This window comes from Lytechinus pictus, chromosome 7 (assembly GCF_037042905.1).
Source record: "Lytechinus pictus isolate F3 Inbred chromosome 7, Lp3.0, whole genome shotgun sequence".
NCBI lineage: Eukaryota > Metazoa > Echinodermata > Echinoidea > Temnopleuroida > Toxopneustidae > Lytechinus > Lytechinus pictus.
In genome coordinates this window covers 21,496,886-21,518,093 of record NC_087251.1, presented here as the reverse complement: position 1 = coordinate 21,518,093, position 21,208 = coordinate 21,496,886, and the positions used below count along the sequence as shown (strand labels likewise).

Sequence of the window (21,208 nt, the reverse complement as noted above, 5' to 3'; positions counted from 1 at the left end):
TTCTTGACCAGCCCCGATTTAGATATAGGTGGCGCTGATTATCCTTGATCGGCGCCGGTTACGAATTCAGGCAGCGCCGATTTTTCTTTACCGGCGCCGATTTATAACCAGATGGCGCCGTTTATTCTTGCCCGGCGCCGATTTAGATTTAGGTGGAGCTGATTATTCTTGATCGGCGCCGGTTAAGACTCTGGCAGCGCCGATTTATAACCAGATTGCGCTGATTATTCTTGTCCGGCCCCGATTTAGATTTAGGTGGCGCTGATTATTTTTGATCGGCGCCGGTTTAGAACTCAGGCAGCGTCGATTTTTCTGTACCGGCGCCGATTTATAACCAAATGGCGCTGATTATTCTTGTCCGGCGCCGATTTAGATTAAGGTGGCGCTGATTATTCTTGATTGGCGCCAGTTATATGCAGGCAGCGCACTAATGATTATTTTTAACCGGCGAAATTGTTGGGAAAAGGGTAGTTAAAAGAAATGATAAGGAAGATGATATGATTGTGCTTTGCTGGGGGATAGTCTTTTCTTACTGTTGCTAATATTATATCAGTGTATAATTTTTTTAAGCGGCGCCTTTTCTTTTCTTTCCTTTATTTTTATTTTTTCAAGCAGCGCCTTTTCTTTCTTTTACTTTTTTTTTTTTGAGCGGCGCCTTCGGCGCCGCTCAAATATTAGGGGGGGCGCGCGCCCCCTGCGCCACCCCCCTGGATCCGCCACTGCACACACATACACAATAAGTAGACATACACATGATTATACTGAGGGGGCGCTAGCGCGCGTACCGTGCAATGGAAAAATAAAAAATGCACGGTCACCGTGCAATGGAAAATTACAAAATGCACGCAGTAAAGAATGGACCAAATATTGAACACCTTTCAACCAATCAGATGGCAAGAATCTTCGTTTGAGTTATATAATTTCAGATCACAATATGAAAAAAATTATGCTCTCGCTTTGCGCTCGCATTATTAATGTAGGAAGATTTCCAATTACTCATCCTTTTTATGATTTACAAATCATGAATAGAGTGTCCCATCTTTAGGTGTAAATCTCGAATTTTTCTGCTCGCGCTTCGCATTATTGTTTAGTTATGTATTTATCCTTTTCACGATAACAAAAAGTGCATAGAATTTCAATTCTTCAGGTAGAAATGTCAAAAATTTCAGCTCGCGTTTCGCGTTCGCATTATTTAATTTTTGAAATATGTCACGTCTTCATGACTTACTGCAAGCAGCCGTTAACAGATCCCTTTTTGATCAGATCAAAACATATATAAAAAAATTCTGCTCGCGCTCGCAGTATTTATTTAGTTGGATATACATCTCGTTTAGGATCACAAACAATGCCCAGAATGTTTAAATAAAATTTTAGGACAAAATACATGAAAAAAAAAATAGCTCGCGCTTCGCGCTCGCATAGGCTTATGAGATTATCATATATTTATGGTAAGAATACAGCTTAGAAGTGTCTACCCCTTCAAAGAAACAAACAAAAATCATCTTCGAGCGGTCGTTCGGGGAAAATGTGGCTGAAAAAAAAATGGAGAAGGCTGGATCCACCCTTGAATGGGTCACAGTGTTTAAAGGACAAGTCCACCCCAACAAAACCTTGATTTTAATAAAAAGAGAAAAATCCAGCAAGCATAACGCTGAAAATTTCATCAAAATCGGATGTAAAATAAGAAAGTTATGACATTTTAAAGTTTCGCTTCATTTCACAAAACAGTTATATGCACATCTCGGTTGGTATGCAAATGAGGGAACTGATGACATCACTCACTCACTATTTCTTTTGTATTTTATTATACGAATTACGAAATATTCTAATTTTCTCCCCATTGTCCTGTGAAACAAAGTTTTATTTCTCCCATAACATGTGTAATTACCATTGTTTAACATTTTATGGTTCAGTCAAGTTTGTCCATATTGTCAAATGTGTAAAAAATGAAATATTGTATAATTCAAACAATAAAAAACAAAAGAAATAGTGAGTGAGCGACATCATCGACTCTCTCATTTGCATATAACTGACTCGTTCATGAACTATTTTGTGAAAAATAAGCGAAACTTTAAAATGTCATAACTTTGTTATTTTACATCCGATTTTGATGAAATTTTCAGCATAATGCTTGTCTGATTTTTCTCTATTGATTCAAATCAACATTTTTCTGAGGTGGACTTGACCTTTAAGCTTTACTTTCCAGGCATGAGTGAAGCCCAACAATTAATAATAATGATAATAAAAACTATAGGTCAGTTCCTGTATCACCATGACGTCATATATCCGGTAAATCACCACAGTACTTTTACTTTTACAAATTTGATAATTCTTAACTTTCTCATTGTTTTTCTGAAGGGCGACGTTACAGTTCCCCATCACTGCTGTAACATATCCTTCATAATACATTCGGTTTAAACTTGCACTGGTCTGCTTATCTGATTTTCTGTTATCTTTTTTTAAAATAAAATTTCACCTTGGGTTGGATCCCCCTTTTCAATGCCTTATTTCGAGACAAAGAGCAGCATAAAAGGATGTTTTTCAGCAAACGATGTAGAAATCCAGTCGCAAGCAATCAAAACTATTGACTATCGACTTGTTTTACACACGCTACTTTCCCACAATTTTTCTATGCTTATTGGGCGATAAACTCGGAATAGATATAAGTAAGCGATCAGTGAGAAAAACTCCTTGAAATAGAAGACTTGCTGTGCAAGAAGAATGGCAACCAAGGGCAACTTTTTAATTGGGTGTTAACCCGCTATGCTGAAACCATGCACGTTTTAAATACAGAATCAAGTGACTCTTTGGACGGGGCATTGTTGCTAAGACGTGAAGGACGTCGATTGAAATCGTTAGAGTGTGAGTAAACAATAACCAAGTAGATTTTCATCGTGACATTTGAGATCAGGCCATGAATGATGTGGCGTTCTTTCGTGTATGGCTGTGCATGAATATGATCTGTTATTTCATCGTACTTCCATCATGCTCCCATCATGCTCACGGAGGTGGACAGAAAGTTTACGTAATTGCCGTTCTGCACGTCCTGTGTGACCTTCGTCGACTTTGTAAGGTCACCGTAAAAATGCTGGGATTCATACTTATTTCAGATTGGGGGTTCTTGACAGGAAGGTGACATTTGAAGAAAAAAAAACCCAACCAGAAATCGATATTATCATGATTAGAATACATCCAATCCAATCCAATCCAATGTAATAGTCATTTGACATGGCGCATTTTCCTTCTAGTTATACAAAGCGCTGCGCTCAAAAGAAGCGAAAAGTGATTATACTATTTTCTATCGCGATGATCATGACACATTTATTTCCCCGACATTCTCAAAACCATCCACTTAAATTTTAACAGATCTGATGTACAAAATTCAATAGAATTTGTATAAAAATGATAGATATTTGTTATTAAAATAGGATCTTGTCATTTAACCAACTAGAATTTGGTCATTTTTACAAGAATATTCTATTTTTATTACAATTGTCATTACTGTTTTTATTATTGTTAATATTCTTATTATCACCATTAAATTCCTCATGATTATTACTGATATATTCACTGTCTCGAAGTTTGTCGTATAGCTTGAGTTCATTTTTTTTAAATTGACTTTGAAATCGAATTAGATTAAGATTCTCGTCGGGGTTTTCTTTGTCAGACTCTCTATACATAGACTATTGATGTAAAAAGAAAATCTTGAAACATTTTGGCAACTGTCATACCTGCCGAAACAAGCTAACATATTCATCCCACACACCCTCAGACACACACTCGCACAAAAAAATCTCAAAACCACATTGCAAATACAGACATACGTATAATGTATATACACCCATACACAGTACTGCCCATACATACTTATACACAACTCACAGGTGCACGGTCATCCACTCCCCCAAACCATCCACTTTTCTCTCTCTCTCTCTCACACACACGCACACCCACAGACCCTCACACCCCCACCCTACACTCGTCCATTTACGTACAAAAGTGAATATCACTATCCCAGCTTCTGTATGGTGGCGACATCCGTGATATTGTACTCACTCAAAGAAGTTAATTCTCTCCCCTTCGTCGGCTATCGCCCAGACTTTATTGAATCCACCGACTTCCATAGTGCCAGCGATGATGATAGCAACAATCCCACCAGCCATCACCAATGTCTGGAAAGCATCGGTCCATAGTACTGCTTTTATGCCACCCTGATCGTGGAGAATATTGGGATGAAATAAATTCATTAAAAAAAACCCCACCCTTTTCAGTGGGGGTAAACATGCACTTTTTTATATAAAGGTCAAGTCAACCTACTAACATGTTCATTATGTACCAGATGTATGTCAATGTAAATACAGTTTTACCACAGTGGACAGTATGTTGCCCAGCATTTTAAGTGTGCACCTTTTTTTTATTATTTGAATTGATAAAAATAAAATAGACTTCATAAATGTGATAACAATGAAGTCCCCCTCCCAAGATTCCGTTACCATTCCATTAGGAGTCACGAAATAATAGATAGTATAGAAGCAAAATAATAAACAAATGAAAATTCACATCATAACAATATTAAAATACATGGACATAAAAACAAGATGCTTATGTGCTTACTGCTCATGACATCATCGACTGGGAAATTTGTTGTTTTTTACAATTATTTATAAACCGATCATGTTATGGATATCATCGTTTAATGTATACTTCGTTCTGACTTAATATCCCGTTCCGATGAAAATGTGCTTGACTTCACAAATTGTATTCAAATAAAATCGGTATCATCGTATAGGCTTGGTCTTCCAATTGAAAAGAGTAAATATGCATTTCATTGTTGTGGATCGATGTTGTAGGATGGCAACAGTTATGGAAAATTAGTTCTAATTCCTTTTTGGAGTGTTGATCAGTTTATGGAAATCATTATTTTCAAAGTCCAAATTATTAATGGTTAATCAAATCACACACCTCGATCCTCTCATTTTGTGGCAGTAAGTATTTTTATGACTATCAATGAAGACTTTGTTTATTTCTATTTTTTTTCTTTTTTTTTCTTCATTATAAAACACAGAGGTCCTACTTACAATGGTGGTGTAGAAGATGCAAACTAACCCAGTTGAGATGATACTGGCCGTTAGACTCATTCCAGTAGCTGCAAGTTATTTTAATTCAAATTAATTAAAAAAATGAAATGAAAATCCATATTTTAATGTTCGAAATAGAAATATGTAATATATGTAATAGAAATATGTGATAAACATTATCAATCGTTTTACATGACGATCATAATGGTTAAAATACGAATGTAAGATTATAATTAAATTTGAAGGATAACTTGTTTTGATAAATTAAAACATAAAATGTGAAAATAATAGAACATTATTTTTGAATGACAGTAACACTTGCATTCGTTTTATAGTTATATGGGTAAAAATGAAGTAAGTTCTACAAATAAAAGCGAAAACAAATTAGATTTGTGATTTAGAACTAGGACTAACTTGAGTTACTTGAAACTGATATGAATCGAAGGTAGGCAAGCGACGCAGGCCCAAAAAGGGGTGCTAGAAAGTTAGTAAACCCCACCATAAAATACACTCCTTCATGCTGAGTGTTGAATGCAGAAAACATTAACTGACTTTACAATTACATCTATAACATGGCAGAACTTGAATACTTTTATATATATTCATTTTCTGGTAGTGTTCACTAACTTTTTAGGGTTTATTTCCAATTCGTAAAATGCAAATTCGTCCAATTGCCAACCCGTCTACTATCATCTGGTCAACCATAAGTTCGTCCACTCACCACATGGTTTACTTTCATTCAATCTAATGCCATTCCAATAACCAGTTGGTCCAATAGACATTAGTACATATACCATTTGGTCTAATTGTACTAAGTGTTAAATTGTACAAAATGAATGAATATTAAATGGATATTAGACCAACTGGTTATGACACAAAATGGTCATAGACAAAAAAGATTACACGAAGTGACGATTAGACCAGATGGTAAGACCAAATGGTTGTTAAATGAAATGTTGATGGACGGAATGGCATTAAACTAAATGAAAGTAGACCATGTGGTGAGTGGACGAGTTGGCAGTGGACGAATGAGCAATTTACCCTCTTCAGCACCACTGGAAGCCTATATGTTTGGAAGACAGTATGTGAACCTAAATACATCATGTTACCAGGGGAAGTGTGAAAGCAGGCCTCTATAGTTAAAGTTGAGAAGCGCTGTGGGGTGTGTGTGTGGGTGCACTGGTGAGGGTCTGTGCGGGTGTATATCATGAAAACATATTTCCCTCATGTGCATGTATACTTTTGCCAGTAACACTTCCCCTTCATTCTTAATAACAGAAGGGTGCAAGCCTTACTGGCAAATCATTTTTTCAGCGATTTTAAAAACAATTTTGGTAGGCCCACGAAGTATAGTCAGATCATTCTGGATTTGTTTATTAGCATGGCAAGTATATAATATATATATATATACATACATAGAATAGGGTAGGCATCATACTTTACTACCACAATAGACTGTAATTACAGACGCTTCTGACGAAGTCTTATTAAAGACGAAAGCTAAAGCTAAAATCGTGTCCTGCGTCATCTTTTGAGTTGGCCTCATCTCATTATGTTTCATACTCCCACCTCAACAGCGTTTGGTACAAGTAAACTTGCCATCACATTATATATATATATATATATATATATATAACAAGCTTGCAATAGCTTTCGAGAATGTTCATTTATTTTATCAGTTTAGTTGACGTAATAATAATTACCTGCATTCAGGGCAAGTGCTGGTGTATAAATTACCATTCCCATGTAAAAAATCTGTTGAAACAAATTAGAAAAATGCAAGTGTTAAAAGATTATTAATAAACATTTCGGCATTTTTTGTTTGGTGTTACAGAAGAAAAGACATATTCCGCCATGTAATTAATTTGTGAATCGATTCAACCTAGAAAGTCACTTTATATAATGACAATAAAATCCAGTTTTGTGTTGCTGTTGTTGTTGAATAAATGAAAGGACCTTCAAATTCGAAAAAATTTTGTCCACCCTCAGCACACATGGTTCATTTTCATTTATTCAGCATTCAATTCAATTCTACATCATTCCTTTGAATTTGTAGAAATTTGATTTAGAGAGACATTCGTTCAAATGCTAATGGTATTTAATTTTGCCTTAAATACCATTTTCAATTCCATCTATCGGCACACATATTTGCACTTTAAACGTCCAAATTAAGATAACATGTTTCTGTGTTAATTTTTTTATTACGTTATCTAATATTTTTTCAAACTTTATCTGATCTTTCTATTTTTTCTGTTTTTTTTAATTAGATTCATTTTATTCCATTATCATGATGTTTGATAAAGACGTAATTCATGTAACACTTATAGGATATGGTTGTGAACGGTTATTCTTCTAGTGATTGGTGAGTGGGTGGATGACCTATGCCTATGGTAGATATTTTTCTTCACCATCTTCTTCTTCTTGTTTTTTAAAATATTTTTTACATAATTGTAATTTATATTGTGTTAGGAAACGGATAAGAGACATGGTATTGACCACAGTTTATAGTTAGTTAACAAAAACGAGTTGTTCCGATGATGGTTTGTCAGATGGATGATAAATTTCAGTAAAATTGTATACATCCAATTTCAAAGTAAAACCCATTTCCATAATTATTCAAAAGAAGTAAAAATGATAAGCACCAACGAAAAAGACTGTCAATATCCTATAAGTGATTGCATATTTATGATTTTGAATTCCTAAACGTTCGCAAGGAGGGTACCGGTGCGAATTTGAAAACACTTCTTCAGCTATTTTAATTTGATCGTTCTTTATACATGTTTAAATGAGAAAACCATGAAATCGTATGCCAATAAAATTAAATTGAATTAAGTATTTGGCCATTAAATGTTGACCTTATAGGTCATTCAAATTAGTTGCAAATTGAATTATTACATCATTAAATCAATTGAAATTTTGACGAAATTGGACGGGAAAACCTGTATTTTTTATCACTGCCTAATAGCCAACAGATATAATAGCTGCTGAAAAACATTGGGGTCGCTTTTTTCTCGATTAATTTTATTTTCAAAACTTCTTCCGAACAAAAAACGACTTCAAACGACCCGCGAACAATAAGCCTGTTCACGGTTGTAAACTGCGCACGAGCAGAAAAAGGTCATTTGAGATAAACCATGAAGGTGGCTTTCAAATTCACTGACATAGGCATTTGTGATTTGATGATTATTCATGTATTCCTTTCAAAATGTTCATTTTATCACGTCCAAGCTGAAGAGTAATAAATAGAGCCTTCATAATCACTGGTATTTGACAGTAGCCTAAACAATAGTCAAATGTGCCAAAGGCAGACAATAAAACAGATTTCCAAACTTAATCCCTGATGTACTATTCTAGTCACCTGGTCTATACAATGCCTTTTGTTCTTATAATTTGAATACTCTACCGGCAAAGCTTACGCAACATCTACATTTGAAAATGGTAGTGCCTATCCTAATGAAATATCACAAAGGTCATTTGAGAAAAGTTGATTGTTTGTTTGTTTGTTTGTATTTATTTCCATAAAAAATATAAAATATATACATGCTCAATTTAACATAACATACAGATCATATGGAGGATGGCCCATTTCAGTGGTATTAATAAAACTGTTCTTCCATGGGGTCCTTTAAAACATAAATACATGCATATAAAGCAAATATACAAAAATATACACAAAACTTCAAAACTTAATTTAATGCATGAAAAGAAAGAATCATCACTACCCACCCTTAAAAAAAAGAAAAGAAAGAAAGCAACAACAGGCAAAATGATTATGGAAAACCGAGATACAATTGAAGATTTGATTTAAAGGACTGAATCGTTGAACTAGACGATAAATTAATTGGTAATTTGTTATAAAGTGTAGCCCCCCTATACAAAAATGTCCGTTTACAGCTGTTTGAATTTGGTTTTGGGAGACTGAGATGATTTTCAGTACGCAGAGAGTAAGGGTATGTTTTACGAGAAAATTGTGTTTTCATATAATCAGGTGCAAAATTATTCAAAACTTTAAACATCATTACGTACATATGTTCCTTTTGCCGGGTATTTAAAGTCTTCCATTTCAAGATATCATGGATGTATGAGGATGAAGTATGCAAATATGGATCGATTTTTAGAATAATTCTTCCTGCACGATTTTGTAGCTTTTGCATTAAATCCAAATACTTTTTAGATGCAGATTGCCAAACAATATCAGCATAATCAAAGTGTGGAAGGATAACCGAAGAATATATTAAATTTAAACTAGATTCATTAACAAATCGCCTAAGTCTGCCAAGAAAACCAATCATTTTACCGATTTTTGAACACATGTGATCAAAATGAACATTCCATTTAAGTTCCGTATCTATAAAAACTCCAAGATATTTAACACTTTCTACCATTTGAATATCTGTTTCGCGAATGCGTAAGTGAAGATTTTTATGTCTTGCCAACATATGCCGAGTACCTAAAAACATTCTTACCAGCTTACGGTTTTATTACAGTTAAGTTTTAATCGATTTTTGCTCATCCAATTTGCAACATTTTTCAGTTCATTATTAAGTGTTCTTTCAACTACAAGTGGATTTTTGTCCGAGAAATATAAAACAGAGTCATCGGCATATAAATGAAAAGAACATTTATGAAGAGAGCATGACAAATCGAGAAGAAGCGGACCCAATATAGACCCCTGGGGTACACCATTTGAAATTACATATTCATAAGAAAAGACATTATTCAAACAAGTTTTAATTTTGCGATCGGAAAGATAGCTTAAGAACCAATCGAGTGATTTACCAGTAACTCCAAGAAGAGAGAGTTTAGATAAAAGTATTTGGTGATTGACTAGGTCAAAGGCTTTTTGTAAGTCTAAAAAGACGGCTCCCGTATAATCCCCATTATCCATGGCAAGAAGCCATTCATCAGTAACCTTTGATAGGGCTGTCGTAGTTGAGTGTTTAGGTCTAAATCCTGATTGTTCAGAAATGAGGATTTGGTTTTTATTCAGATAATGCAATAGCTGTTTTTGAATGACCCTTTCAAGTAACTTAGAAACACATGGGAGTAATGAAATTGGTCTAAAATTATCAGGATTCGATTTGTCCCCCTTTTTGTGTAAAGGTATTATCTTGGCAACTTTCCATTTACCTGGTACTTTTCCGTCTACAATAGATTTATTTATTAAATAGGTTATTGAGGGGACTAATTCATTTGCACAAGTCTTTAGAATAAATGTAGATATACCATCAACTCCAACAGACTTTTTGTTTTTAAGTGTATCGATTTCTTTCAAAATATCACTTTCTTGTATCTTGTTTAAAGTAAATGTATCATCAATATCAAGTACTTGAGGAAAATCTGTTAAACCTTGCGTTTCATCAATAGATACGTTGTTAGCAACACTTGCAAAATGTAGATTAAATTTGTTAGCAGTATCGAAAGCGTCACCAGTGCATGAATGGTTAGCAGATGATACATTACGATTTGATATAAATGATTTTAATACTTTCCAAGACTCATTTCTAGTTTGATTTTGACATAATTTTTCATAATAATATTTCTTTTTTTCTTTTTTTAATTTCATAGGTGACTTTATTTCTTAAGCGCCTATACTCTACCCATAACCTTTCCTCTTGTTTAGATTTAGCTTTACGTTTAATTCGATCTCTCTGTTTCATTAAGTTGAAGAGATGTTCATTAAGCCAGGGAGAGTGTTTATTCTTTACACGTTTAGTTTTAAATGGCATATGTTTATCCACAACCTCTAGCAAAAGTTCTTCCCACCTTTTTACCGCATCATTTATATCATCAAAATTTCATTCCAATTTTGGTTTTTAACATCAGACTTAAAGCGATTAATATCAATATTTCTACACTTCCTGATGGAAATATATTTTTCATGGGTACCTATTGAATGGGATTTCCAAATGAGAAAACTCATAGCATGATCACTAAGCCCATTATCGATTACACCAAAAGACCTCACTTTATTTATAGAATTTGTAAGCATATGATCAATTAGTGTTGCGGAACCGCCCACTATTCGTGTATATTTAGAAGTATTAATTTGTTCTAGCGAATAAATACTATTGATTTGATTGTATTTCAAAGTCTGTGAATTACTCGGGCGTTTTAGATAAAAATTTGCATCTCCCATTATTATTATTGAATAGTTAAATCCACTAACAAAAGATAACATTTGTTCATAGTAATCGAGAACCGCACTATGGGAATTAGGAGGTCTGTACCAATTAACAAATATAATAGGTTGAGTATTTTTTAAATGAGTAACAATCGCTATTGCTTCTATCGAAGACAAAGAATCATGCTCTAATAGCGTAAATTTCAAAGATTCGTGGATGTAAATTGCAACTCCACCTCCTACTCTATTTCTATCTTTACGGATTATTTCATAATTTGGTATAAGTACCTCACCATCATTGATGCTATCATCTAATCTCGTTTCATTAAGTGCAAATATGTGAATTCGATTGTCAATGAGAATTGAACGTATTTCATCAATATTCCTCAATAAGCTTACAACACTTGAATGCGCAAAACGTAATCCCTTTAATGATAACTCCCGATATTTACAATTTCTTTCGTCATGTCCAACAAATGGTTCACTATAAATCGGTAGGTTTAAAGTATCAGAAGTATCATTATAAAAAGGTAATTCTTTCATTATACATTTTGGACATTTCCAATCTAAGAAAAGTTCTGAATCATCATTATAAATCCTCAAAGCAATGTTGACACAAGAAATATGAACCCATAAATTGCAAGATGTACAAAGTAGCCCCTTTTGGTTATTTTTCACGCTGTTGTTACATATAGCACAAGGAAAACGCCTATTCATTTACAATGATATAGAAGAAAACAAAGAAAAGAAAAAAACTAAAAGAAACCTCAAGAATCCCCAGACTACAATTACATAAAATACAATAGTAATAATAATGAATGGATTGAATGAAAGTTAAAATAAAAGTATCTTGGTAAGCGAAATGTCGTTTTTTCCCCCTACCATTGCCAAGTGTAGTATAAAAATATTTCTTATTACATCATGAGCTAATGAGCTAAATCATGAGCTAACCGTGAACTGGCTTATTGGAGAAGCTTCTGAGCATTTTAGCACACGTTTTGTGCACTTTTGTGGCATAAAATACGAAATAATAATAATAAAAAATAACAAAAATGAAATAAAAATGAAATAAAATACTGCCCCTACAGCATAATGAGACAAAAGAATGGATGTTGATCGGGTGATACCACACGTGTCGTACTGGAACATTTGACAGTTTTTCGACAAGAAAACCAAAAAATATTCCATTAACTAAAGATGATCATCAAGTACTACCAGAGTGTTAGTAAAACTAAGACTTAACATGAATTAAATTCACATCCTGTATAACACAGATTTGAAATAGAAATGTGTCGTACGGGACGCAGAAAAAATAGCTGTTTTTGGAAACCTCAAGTTTGCACTCTAAAGTCTGTGAGTTGGACAGATAATTTTCATAAAAACTGATATTCAATTACCCAAGAACGAACACATATATCAAAGAAAACAAATTAAACATTCATGAAAAAATAAAGCATATAATTTTGTTGAGAACATTGTGGCGTACGGGACACTCAAAATGTGTCGTACGGCATCTCTAAATTGAAGCCAGACTTTCTTATTTTATGTCTCTTTGACTTCTTAAATCCCTTTATTTAGCTGATAATAATGATAATCCTTTCAAACTCAAGACATATATTATGTTAGAAACCAATATTGGCTGAATATTTCTGTCAATATGTCATAAATAAAATATTGTGTCGTACGGGACACTGTCTTGTGTGCTGTACAGACACTTGCGTATAGTATTGGACAGCCTATATTAAACAATGAACTTTTTATTAATCAGAAGTGGAGCGTTGCCCCTAAATTCTTCCTTTTTAATGAAAAGCCATAAGTAGTCATTCAGAACAATATAATTATTATTATTATTATTATTATTATTATTATTATTTATTTCGGCATTGAAAAGTATAGAAATTGGTACAGTGAAGTACAACACATAATAAACATAACAGAGTATAGATTGAGCACCCACTGGACTGCCAGGGTCAAATAAAGTTAACTGAATTACTGTAGTCAATGAAGACCATTTGACCCTATCCAGTGGGTGCTTACATAAAACAGAAGCGGATAAAAGAGTGAGTATGAACAAAAAGGTTTAAGATAAATTATAATAGAATAACATAGGTCTACTTGATATCACTTCATCTTAACTTAAAATATCAATATCAATGAATTTAAATTTAAAAATAAAATAGTCGCTACGAAGATATAAAAACAACAAGGATAACTGCCACAAACACAATCCTAAATAATAAATTCCTGCAAAGATAAACATGGTCATTCATCACCGGCTAAGCACAAAATTGTTTCTTAGTTCATTCGTCCATGAGATAAGTGAGTTAACAACCACCCCAGAGCGCAAACTTACCGGCAATTCATCCCAGTAACGGGGAAAAGAATTAATAGCTGATAGATGAAGTCAATTTGTTCGCGCTCGGAGGTGGTTGAACTTCACGTCCTCCAAATGCCGACTGTTAATGATAATGGAACACCTAACTGCATCACAACGTACAATACCATACAAAGCTTTGACAACATAAAATAGTAGTGAAAATGTCCTCCTTGATTCCAATGTTTGCCAGTTGAGTTTTAATAATCTGTCATGATAGGACATTTCTTGTCTTTTTTTGTTTGAGTATTATGCGGGTGGCTCGTCTCTGAACATTTTCGACCTTTTGGGATAGATATTTCGTATAATTATGTAACCATATTCTATCCGTTATTTATACAATTGGGAGCATATATCATCATTTTTTCATATTCGGAAATGTACAACGGTTCACAGCATTTTTGAGAGCTAACAAAACTTGAGGTTTTGTGTGAAGTTAAATTTTAGTGAATTGAGTGATGATTTCCAATATACTATTTAAACAATGAATGAATTAATCTGTTTGTGTACATTTTGGGACTAAAATGTTATGATTTTACATATGAAATATATATACATGATATATTTCACAACTGTAAACTTTTAATTCGACATTTGTTTTTTATTTCTAAAGAAATGCGATTTTACTTTTTAAAACTTTTTTGCATTTCATGAAACCGTAATGTTTGTCTTATTTTCCATATTTTTTTAACAGCTTGAGAAATGTAAGGAGTTTCAATACTGTATATCAAAAAAATTAGTGATCATCAAGGGAGTTAAAACTGGATGATTGATGTGTAAATCTTTTTTTGTGTATCTTATAATAATTTCACACTAGCATGCAAGGGAAAATCCTCTTTCATGCTAGGGTGAATCAATTATTAAGGTTCTCTTTTCATGCTCAAAGAAATTTACAAGCTCTGACCAGTGACAATCGCCAGCTTATACCTTGGTCACATTTGTTCTACGGCGGCCGTACGGCGAGCCGAAACCAGCCGTTTTAACATTTTTTGTACCAGCTACATATAGGTGCTTTGGGTGAAAATGAATAAAACGACTGTTTTCGACTCGCCGTACGGCCGCCGTAGAGCAAATGTGACCAAGGTATTAGCTAAAGGGATTCACAAAAGAATAGGCCTACATGAAGTCAATTAAAATGGTTAGAATCACCTATTTCATGTTCTATGGAGATAAAAAAATACCTATTCACAGTGGCGTAACAGGCGGGGGGCAGGGGGGGGGGGGCAAGCTGCCCCCCAGGCGGATTTCACCGGGAAAATAAAAGAAAAATGGGAAAAAGAAAAAAAGGAGGGAGAAAAAAAGGGAAAGGGGAAGGAAAGGGGAAAGGAAAGGAGGAAAAGGAAAGGGAAAAATGAAAAGAAAACGAAGAAAAAACTTTTTTTTTTAATGGAAAAGGCAAGCGGGAAAATGTACGAAAGAAGAACATTTGAGAAAGAACAAATCATTCCGAAATAGGCCTATGTCATGCAATAGCACGGTGGGAAATAAATTAAAAGATGACAAAATGGCAAACAATAGCGGGAAACGAAAGTAGAATGTAATTAGTCGAAAGCTTAATTGGAAAACAAAGAAGAGGGACAAGAAAAAAATAATAACACGACCGGGCTGCCGATGATTGAAATTAAAGAGCGGGAAGAAAGATGGACTGCATACAACATTGTGCTATAAGCTTGCCTAAATTTTATGCAAATAAGCTACCGGGGCTTTGCCCCAGACCCAACGCAGCAGGGGCTCTTCATTTATAACCTTCAAATGGCTCTATAACGCCCCCCGTTAAATCACGTTCAATCACTGGCATACAGGTGCGCGGGGGGGGGGGGGGGGGGGGTCTTGGTTCCACACCCAAGAGGAAATAAAAGAAATTATAGGAGACAACGTATAATGAAATGTGTTATTTGCTGAATATAATGGAAAAATCTATCACATAATTAGAATGTAATTTCAATAGGCAATTATTTTTCAAGCTCGCTTTGCACGCTGGCGACTTTTTACAAATTTTTTCCACATTGCTACGTTTTGCCCCCTCAAAATATTTGGTTCATTACGCAACTGGGTTGAATAAATGTGTTGTGTAAAATCTATATTTTGTATATGCCCGCGATTTGATTAAAATAACGGCAATCTGCGAGGTTTAAATGGCTTTGATATCAAGAAGTTCCGGGGCTCCGACCCGGACCCCAACCGCACATCACTGCGTATGGAAGGTTTGGGACATGGCCCCAAAAATTTCTACAAACAAGAACAAAAAAAAAAGGAGGAAAGAAAAGCAAAGGAAAAGTGTAGGATATGATTTTATTTACTGAATATAATGTCAAAAAATAGCTCAAAGTTAGATTCTCATGAAAAGGTGATTTTTTTCTCGCTCGCTTCGCTCTCTCGGGACTTATATAAAGCAGCTTTTTAGCACATGGGCTATACTGCGCCCTTAGTTTTTTTACCCTTCACGCTACAGCCGCAAAGAATCCTGTTCACAGTGGCGTACAGACCACCAAAAAAAAACTAAAGAGAGAAGAGTGAAATATATTATTCTCTGGATATCATGTCAAAATCTATCACAAAATTGGATTTTTGTATTAAAAAGGCGCTCGCTTCGCTCGCTCGCAACTTTTTAAAAAAAGATAAATTCTGCCCGATACGCAATATCTGGCCTTCTCAAAATAGTCGCCTCGTTACACCTGTTCATACCATGATATGACCGGGAACTTTTGTTTTTGGCTCTTGCCCCCCCCCCCCCCCCCCCCCCCTGGCCACCGACCCCTGTTACGCCGCTGCCTATTCAGTTCACTTAATGTCAAATAAATTACTTAAAATAAAATAGGCCTACTGTTTCTGGTTTCTGAATCCAAATCCTGCAATGAAATGCAGTATATATTGTGTGTCGTACGGGACAACTTTTAATAGGACAATTATTGAAAAATGAAATGCAGTACATTAGATCCCCGAAGGATAAATCAATCATCCATGTGTCAAAGATAGAGAAACTCATAAAAATAAAAGTCTACGAAAAACGTTTGCATTTTCATGTGTCGTACGGACGTTGCCAAAAATAGGTTCAGAAAAATCAGGGCTGTCCCTATTATGGATTATGAAAATGTTGTAGATATTATTTGGAACCATCAATGATACATTATTCCATTGACCTGCAATATTTTCAATCCTCTCGTGCTTTGCCAATAATGGTTCCAGGCAGTGTTTGTACTTTACTATTTAATCAGCAAAATTATTGAAAATTCCATTGTTTCCCCCCCCAAAAAAAAAAAAAAAATCTGACTTCTCTTTTGGTTAAAACTCACAACTTTAAAAAAATTTAGGTATCATAGTAAAATATTACACTACTTATGACTTATTGAAAGCATGTTGAAAGTTATGATATTTTTGAAGTTCTAGTGTGGAATCGCCCTGTTTTGCATCTTAAATTAAAGACACTATCATGAACCTCAGTTCAGAAAGGTACTCTGAAGTAATATAATTCAATCTATTTTGAGATAAATAAATCCTATAGATTATTTTTGAATGATAAAATATTTTTACAAAATCGTATATGTTACGTTCTACATATCTTATTGATTTACGGGTCAAAGCACTTCTCGGAGTGAACAAATTCATGTCAAAAGACTACCAATAGTTAGAGGGCTATGAACATGATGAATGTATCTATCTAAAGTAAATGTAACTCTTTTTTGTGTAAGCCATTCATAAAGTGAAATTTGCATTATACGAATATCAATAATTTCGAATGTTTTAAGTATGAAAAATAAGGATCATTATAATGGTCAATTTCATCATTGCATATGTATCTTTCTATCTTTTTTCCTTTTTTTTCAATTGCGCTTTGGGCACTCTGCAGAGTGGATCATAAAATATAAAATCATATCTGTTATTTGTATCATTGTTATTAAACTATCGAGACACAGTACAATGCCATGTTGCTCTCTTTTGTAATCTTAAAATGCAGTCAGTATTCACTTTGTTGTTGGCCCTTGCTATATTTAATCAAGAAATTAGAAAATGACTGTTAGCACAATCTCATATCTATCGTATTAATTTGTACTGACTCGACTGTATTAACCTGATTTGCATTTTGTAGAAAGTAAATGAAATGAAACGAATAAATGACAAAAAATACCATCATTCAATTGAGAAAAACGACGTCACTAATAGGTCTTTTTGGCCCTTATCACATACCCTGACCCCCTCCCTCTGGGCCTACGAATCTGAATTGTATATTTTTATCATATTTTTCTCTCTTGGTGCATTTCTAGTGTTTTGTTTCTGTTCATGCCTTTAAGAGTGTTCAGTCTTTATATATTTCAATGGTTTACAGTCCATATTTGTATTCACGCACAATCATTACAATTATAGACGATTCTTGCTGATTTGTCGCGTGTTGAAACCAATGAAAGAAATATAAATGTATTTTCTCAGAGAAGGGAAACTTTGAAATGCCCAAATTATCTTATCTTAAATCAGATATTGTAATGAAATATTCAATGTAATGTTTTTTCAAATCCTTAAATATACTTGGTCTTATATAAAATAATCTTAACAAAAAATCTTCCTATTACTTCATTACAATGCTTAATATGAATACATACCATTTGGAAGAAGAAAATAATCATGTAGATTACACGTATAGTCTTGTTGAAACGGAGTTCCAAGTACTAGGTGTAAAAATAAAATGAGAAAATAATTACTTTGGCTAGCTTACCTTAGGAATTATATGATACAGGAAACCGTCAACTCGATGTTTCATTGCACTCATGTCCACCTATCATATCGGCAAGAATACGCAAAATGTTCTTTTTCGGACATCAAGGTTGACCCATCTTGTGTACGCTCTTAAATTGTTGGGCAACATACTGTCCACACAACAACTGGTTAAAAAATTCATCCTACTCTGGGTAGTTTTCATCTAATACTGTGTAGTTTTCACCCAAAGCACATTGTATTGGTCTAAAACTACCCAGAGTTGGATAAAGTTTTAATCAATTGTTGTGAGGACAATACGTTGCCCAACATTTTTAAGAGTGTATGACGGAGTTAGTTTGCCAGTATAGACTCTGATTAAAACTGATCATTAGTGTATCTGGAACGAGGCTATAGAAAGATAACTAATATGTTTTATGCAAATTAATGAGATGAACCAGAGAATGGCATCTCCCTGGATTAACAGTGGCGAGTTATCATCATCATCCAGTCATGTCCCATTTAAGAGAGCAATCGTCCTACCTTCCAATATTTACGCATGAGTTCGGTGCGAACACGACTCACAGAACAAAGGCTGGACTCGAACGCAAACAGGTGTGGCATTGCAAAATACTGCTTCTCTCATGTAACATCTTCGAACAATTCTTTTAAGTTGTTTCTAATCAATAAATTTTATTATAGTTTGCATTCGGTTTTGTACTTACTATAGGAAGAAAACATACTCATATAGGCTACTTTACACCTTGAAGTTGTCTCTCAGGTGCATAAACATGATTATAAAACGCGAACGCCCTGATCAAGCAAGTTAACGCTCAAGCTGCTCTGACGGAGCTAAAAAAAACCCCATGCAAATCAATGCTCGGTTTATGCCTACGCTTTTTAACAATAGTTTAATCGTCAAGTAGATGCTACCAGGCCTTGCTTGAGCTTACTAGCAAAAGCATTTAATCGCTCGTTTTTATGCATACGGAATCAAGGAAAAGCCTGGCACAAGCAATTGCTACTTTTTATGCATCTGACCCAGAGAACTGCTTCACCAGCATGTGCGCGGGGGGGGGGGGGGTAATGTGAATCCATAGAATATAAACTGGCTATAAAAATTATGAGCGCTTGAAAAATCCGAAAAAAATAACGAAATGCTTTTTATAAGCAGTCAAAATCGTAATCCCTTACTAGTTCGGTTCTAGACTCATTTCAAATTTGCTATTTTTAATATGTATTTTTCGATTTATCAAGAAATTAGGAAAAGGGCACTTATACAAACCTCGTATATACTCGTCAATTCCAATTCAAAATAGATGGGTACAAACAATTGGGCAGAGACAAGTGCTCCTATACCATACCCGAGGATATTCCACATATACATAGTATTAAACAAGTAGATCTCTCCCGGTATGCCTAGGACCGACATAGCAGATATGTAGGTAATCATCATTGAAAGTGCGACTGGGACAACGTGCATTTTACGATTTCCCAGGAAATACTCATCCGCAGTCCGTTGTTTGTCCCCTGAACAGGCCGAGTAAATGCCGATGATGGCAGAAATTAAGAGCATAATAGCGAAAAGGACGTAGTCCCAGACGCCCAAAGATACGACGGCGCTCATCGTCGGTTAAGATGTCGAGACCATATGTGAGCATAGAGTCAAATGCCGTCAGCTTTTATCCTCATGCTACCGCAGGACCATACCTGCTGAGCCGCTTGGCAATGATCGATTTTTTATCGGCTTGGAGTACGATGCGAAAGCCGGTAGTGTGACCGAACTCTTGCGTAAATATCAGAAGGTAGGACAATTGCTCTCTTGAGTGGGGCATGATTTCATGGGACATGACTGGATGATGATGTTAAAGCGATGGTCCGGGCTGAAAATATTTCTATCTTAAATACATAGAGTAGAATTCACTAAGCAAAATGCCGAAAATTTCATCAAAATTGGATAACAAATAATAAAGTTATTGAAGTTTAAAGTTTAGCAATATTTTATGAAAACAGTCGTCATGAATTTTCATTAGGTGGGCTGATGATGTCACATCTCCACTTTCCGTTTTCTTATATTATTACATAAAATCATATTTTTATCATTATTTCATACTTGTTGTGAATAATATGTCTCCCTTATAATGAAATAAGTTGCAGCAATACATTTCTAATGCACTAAATCGGTTGTCAATCCAATTTTTCTAGTTCTTGGAGGAAAAAAAATTGAATAAACCTAATTTCATATAATAAAATACAAAAGAACAAGTGGAGATATCATCAGCCCACCGAATGAATATTCATGACGACTGTTTTCACAAAATATTGCTAAACTTTAAAATTCAATAACTTTGTAATTTGTTATCCGATTTTGATGAAATTTTCGGCATTTTGCTCAGTGAATTCTATTCTATTTATTAAGCTATAAATACTTTCAGCCCGGACCATCCCTTTTTAACTCGTCACTGTTCATCCAGGGAGATGCCATTCTCTTGTTCATCTCATTAATTGCATAAAGCAAGTAATATGTTGCATAAAGCAAGTAATATGCTTTTCTCACTGCATTTCCTTAACCCCGTACTATCCTAAACCCCTGACTATCCTTAATCACATATTATTTGCTTTGCCGGGGTTAACACCCTATCAAAACAGCTCATGAACATTGATGATTTAGCCACACAGAGCATGATTAATGTGCAATTTCGACTTCTGTGATTGGCTATTGCTTAGCCCCACTTTTCCTTAGCCCGGTTTCACACTGCATCTCTTAGCACCGCAATTGTGGTGCTAGCACCACAAAAAGCCGACAAACCCTGCTTTTTGGCAGGGCCAAAGACCCTCCCTTAACCCCACCAATTTCCCGGGGTTAAGGGAAAAAAGTGCAATGTGAAAAGCATATTAGTTATCTTGTAGTCTCGTTCCAGGATACACTAATGATCAGTTTTAATC

General features: G+C 34.7%; 1 protein-coding gene across 3 annotated transcripts in view; it reads right to left on the bottom strand.

Annotated features, from left to right (window-relative positions):
* The window catches only part of LOC129264757 (sodium-coupled monocarboxylate transporter 2-like), a 40,806-nt gene extending 21,699 nt beyond the window's left edge, over nucleotides 1–19,107 (bottom strand). Inside the window, exons 1-4 of one of the 3 annotated variants that reach the window (XM_064102200.1) lie at nucleotides 18,988–19,107; nucleotides 6,782–6,833; nucleotides 5,079–5,146; nucleotides 4,057–4,211 (exon numbers count right to left, since the gene is read on the bottom strand). In XM_064102200.1, the coding sequence (XP_063958270.1) occupies nucleotides 4,057–4,211; nucleotides 5,079–5,146; nucleotides 6,782–6,824 (266 nt within the window). In that variant the 5' untranslated portion in view covers nucleotides 6,825–6,833; nucleotides 18,988–19,107. Of the gene's footprint in view, nucleotides 1–4,056; nucleotides 4,212–5,078; nucleotides 5,147–6,781; nucleotides 6,834–13,555; nucleotides 13,830–18,987 lie in introns of those variants that run through there. The other 2 variants (XM_064102199.1, XM_064102198.1) reach the window with 2 other exon arrangements.
* Between the last annotated feature and the right edge of the window lie 2,101 nt (nucleotides 19,108–21,208).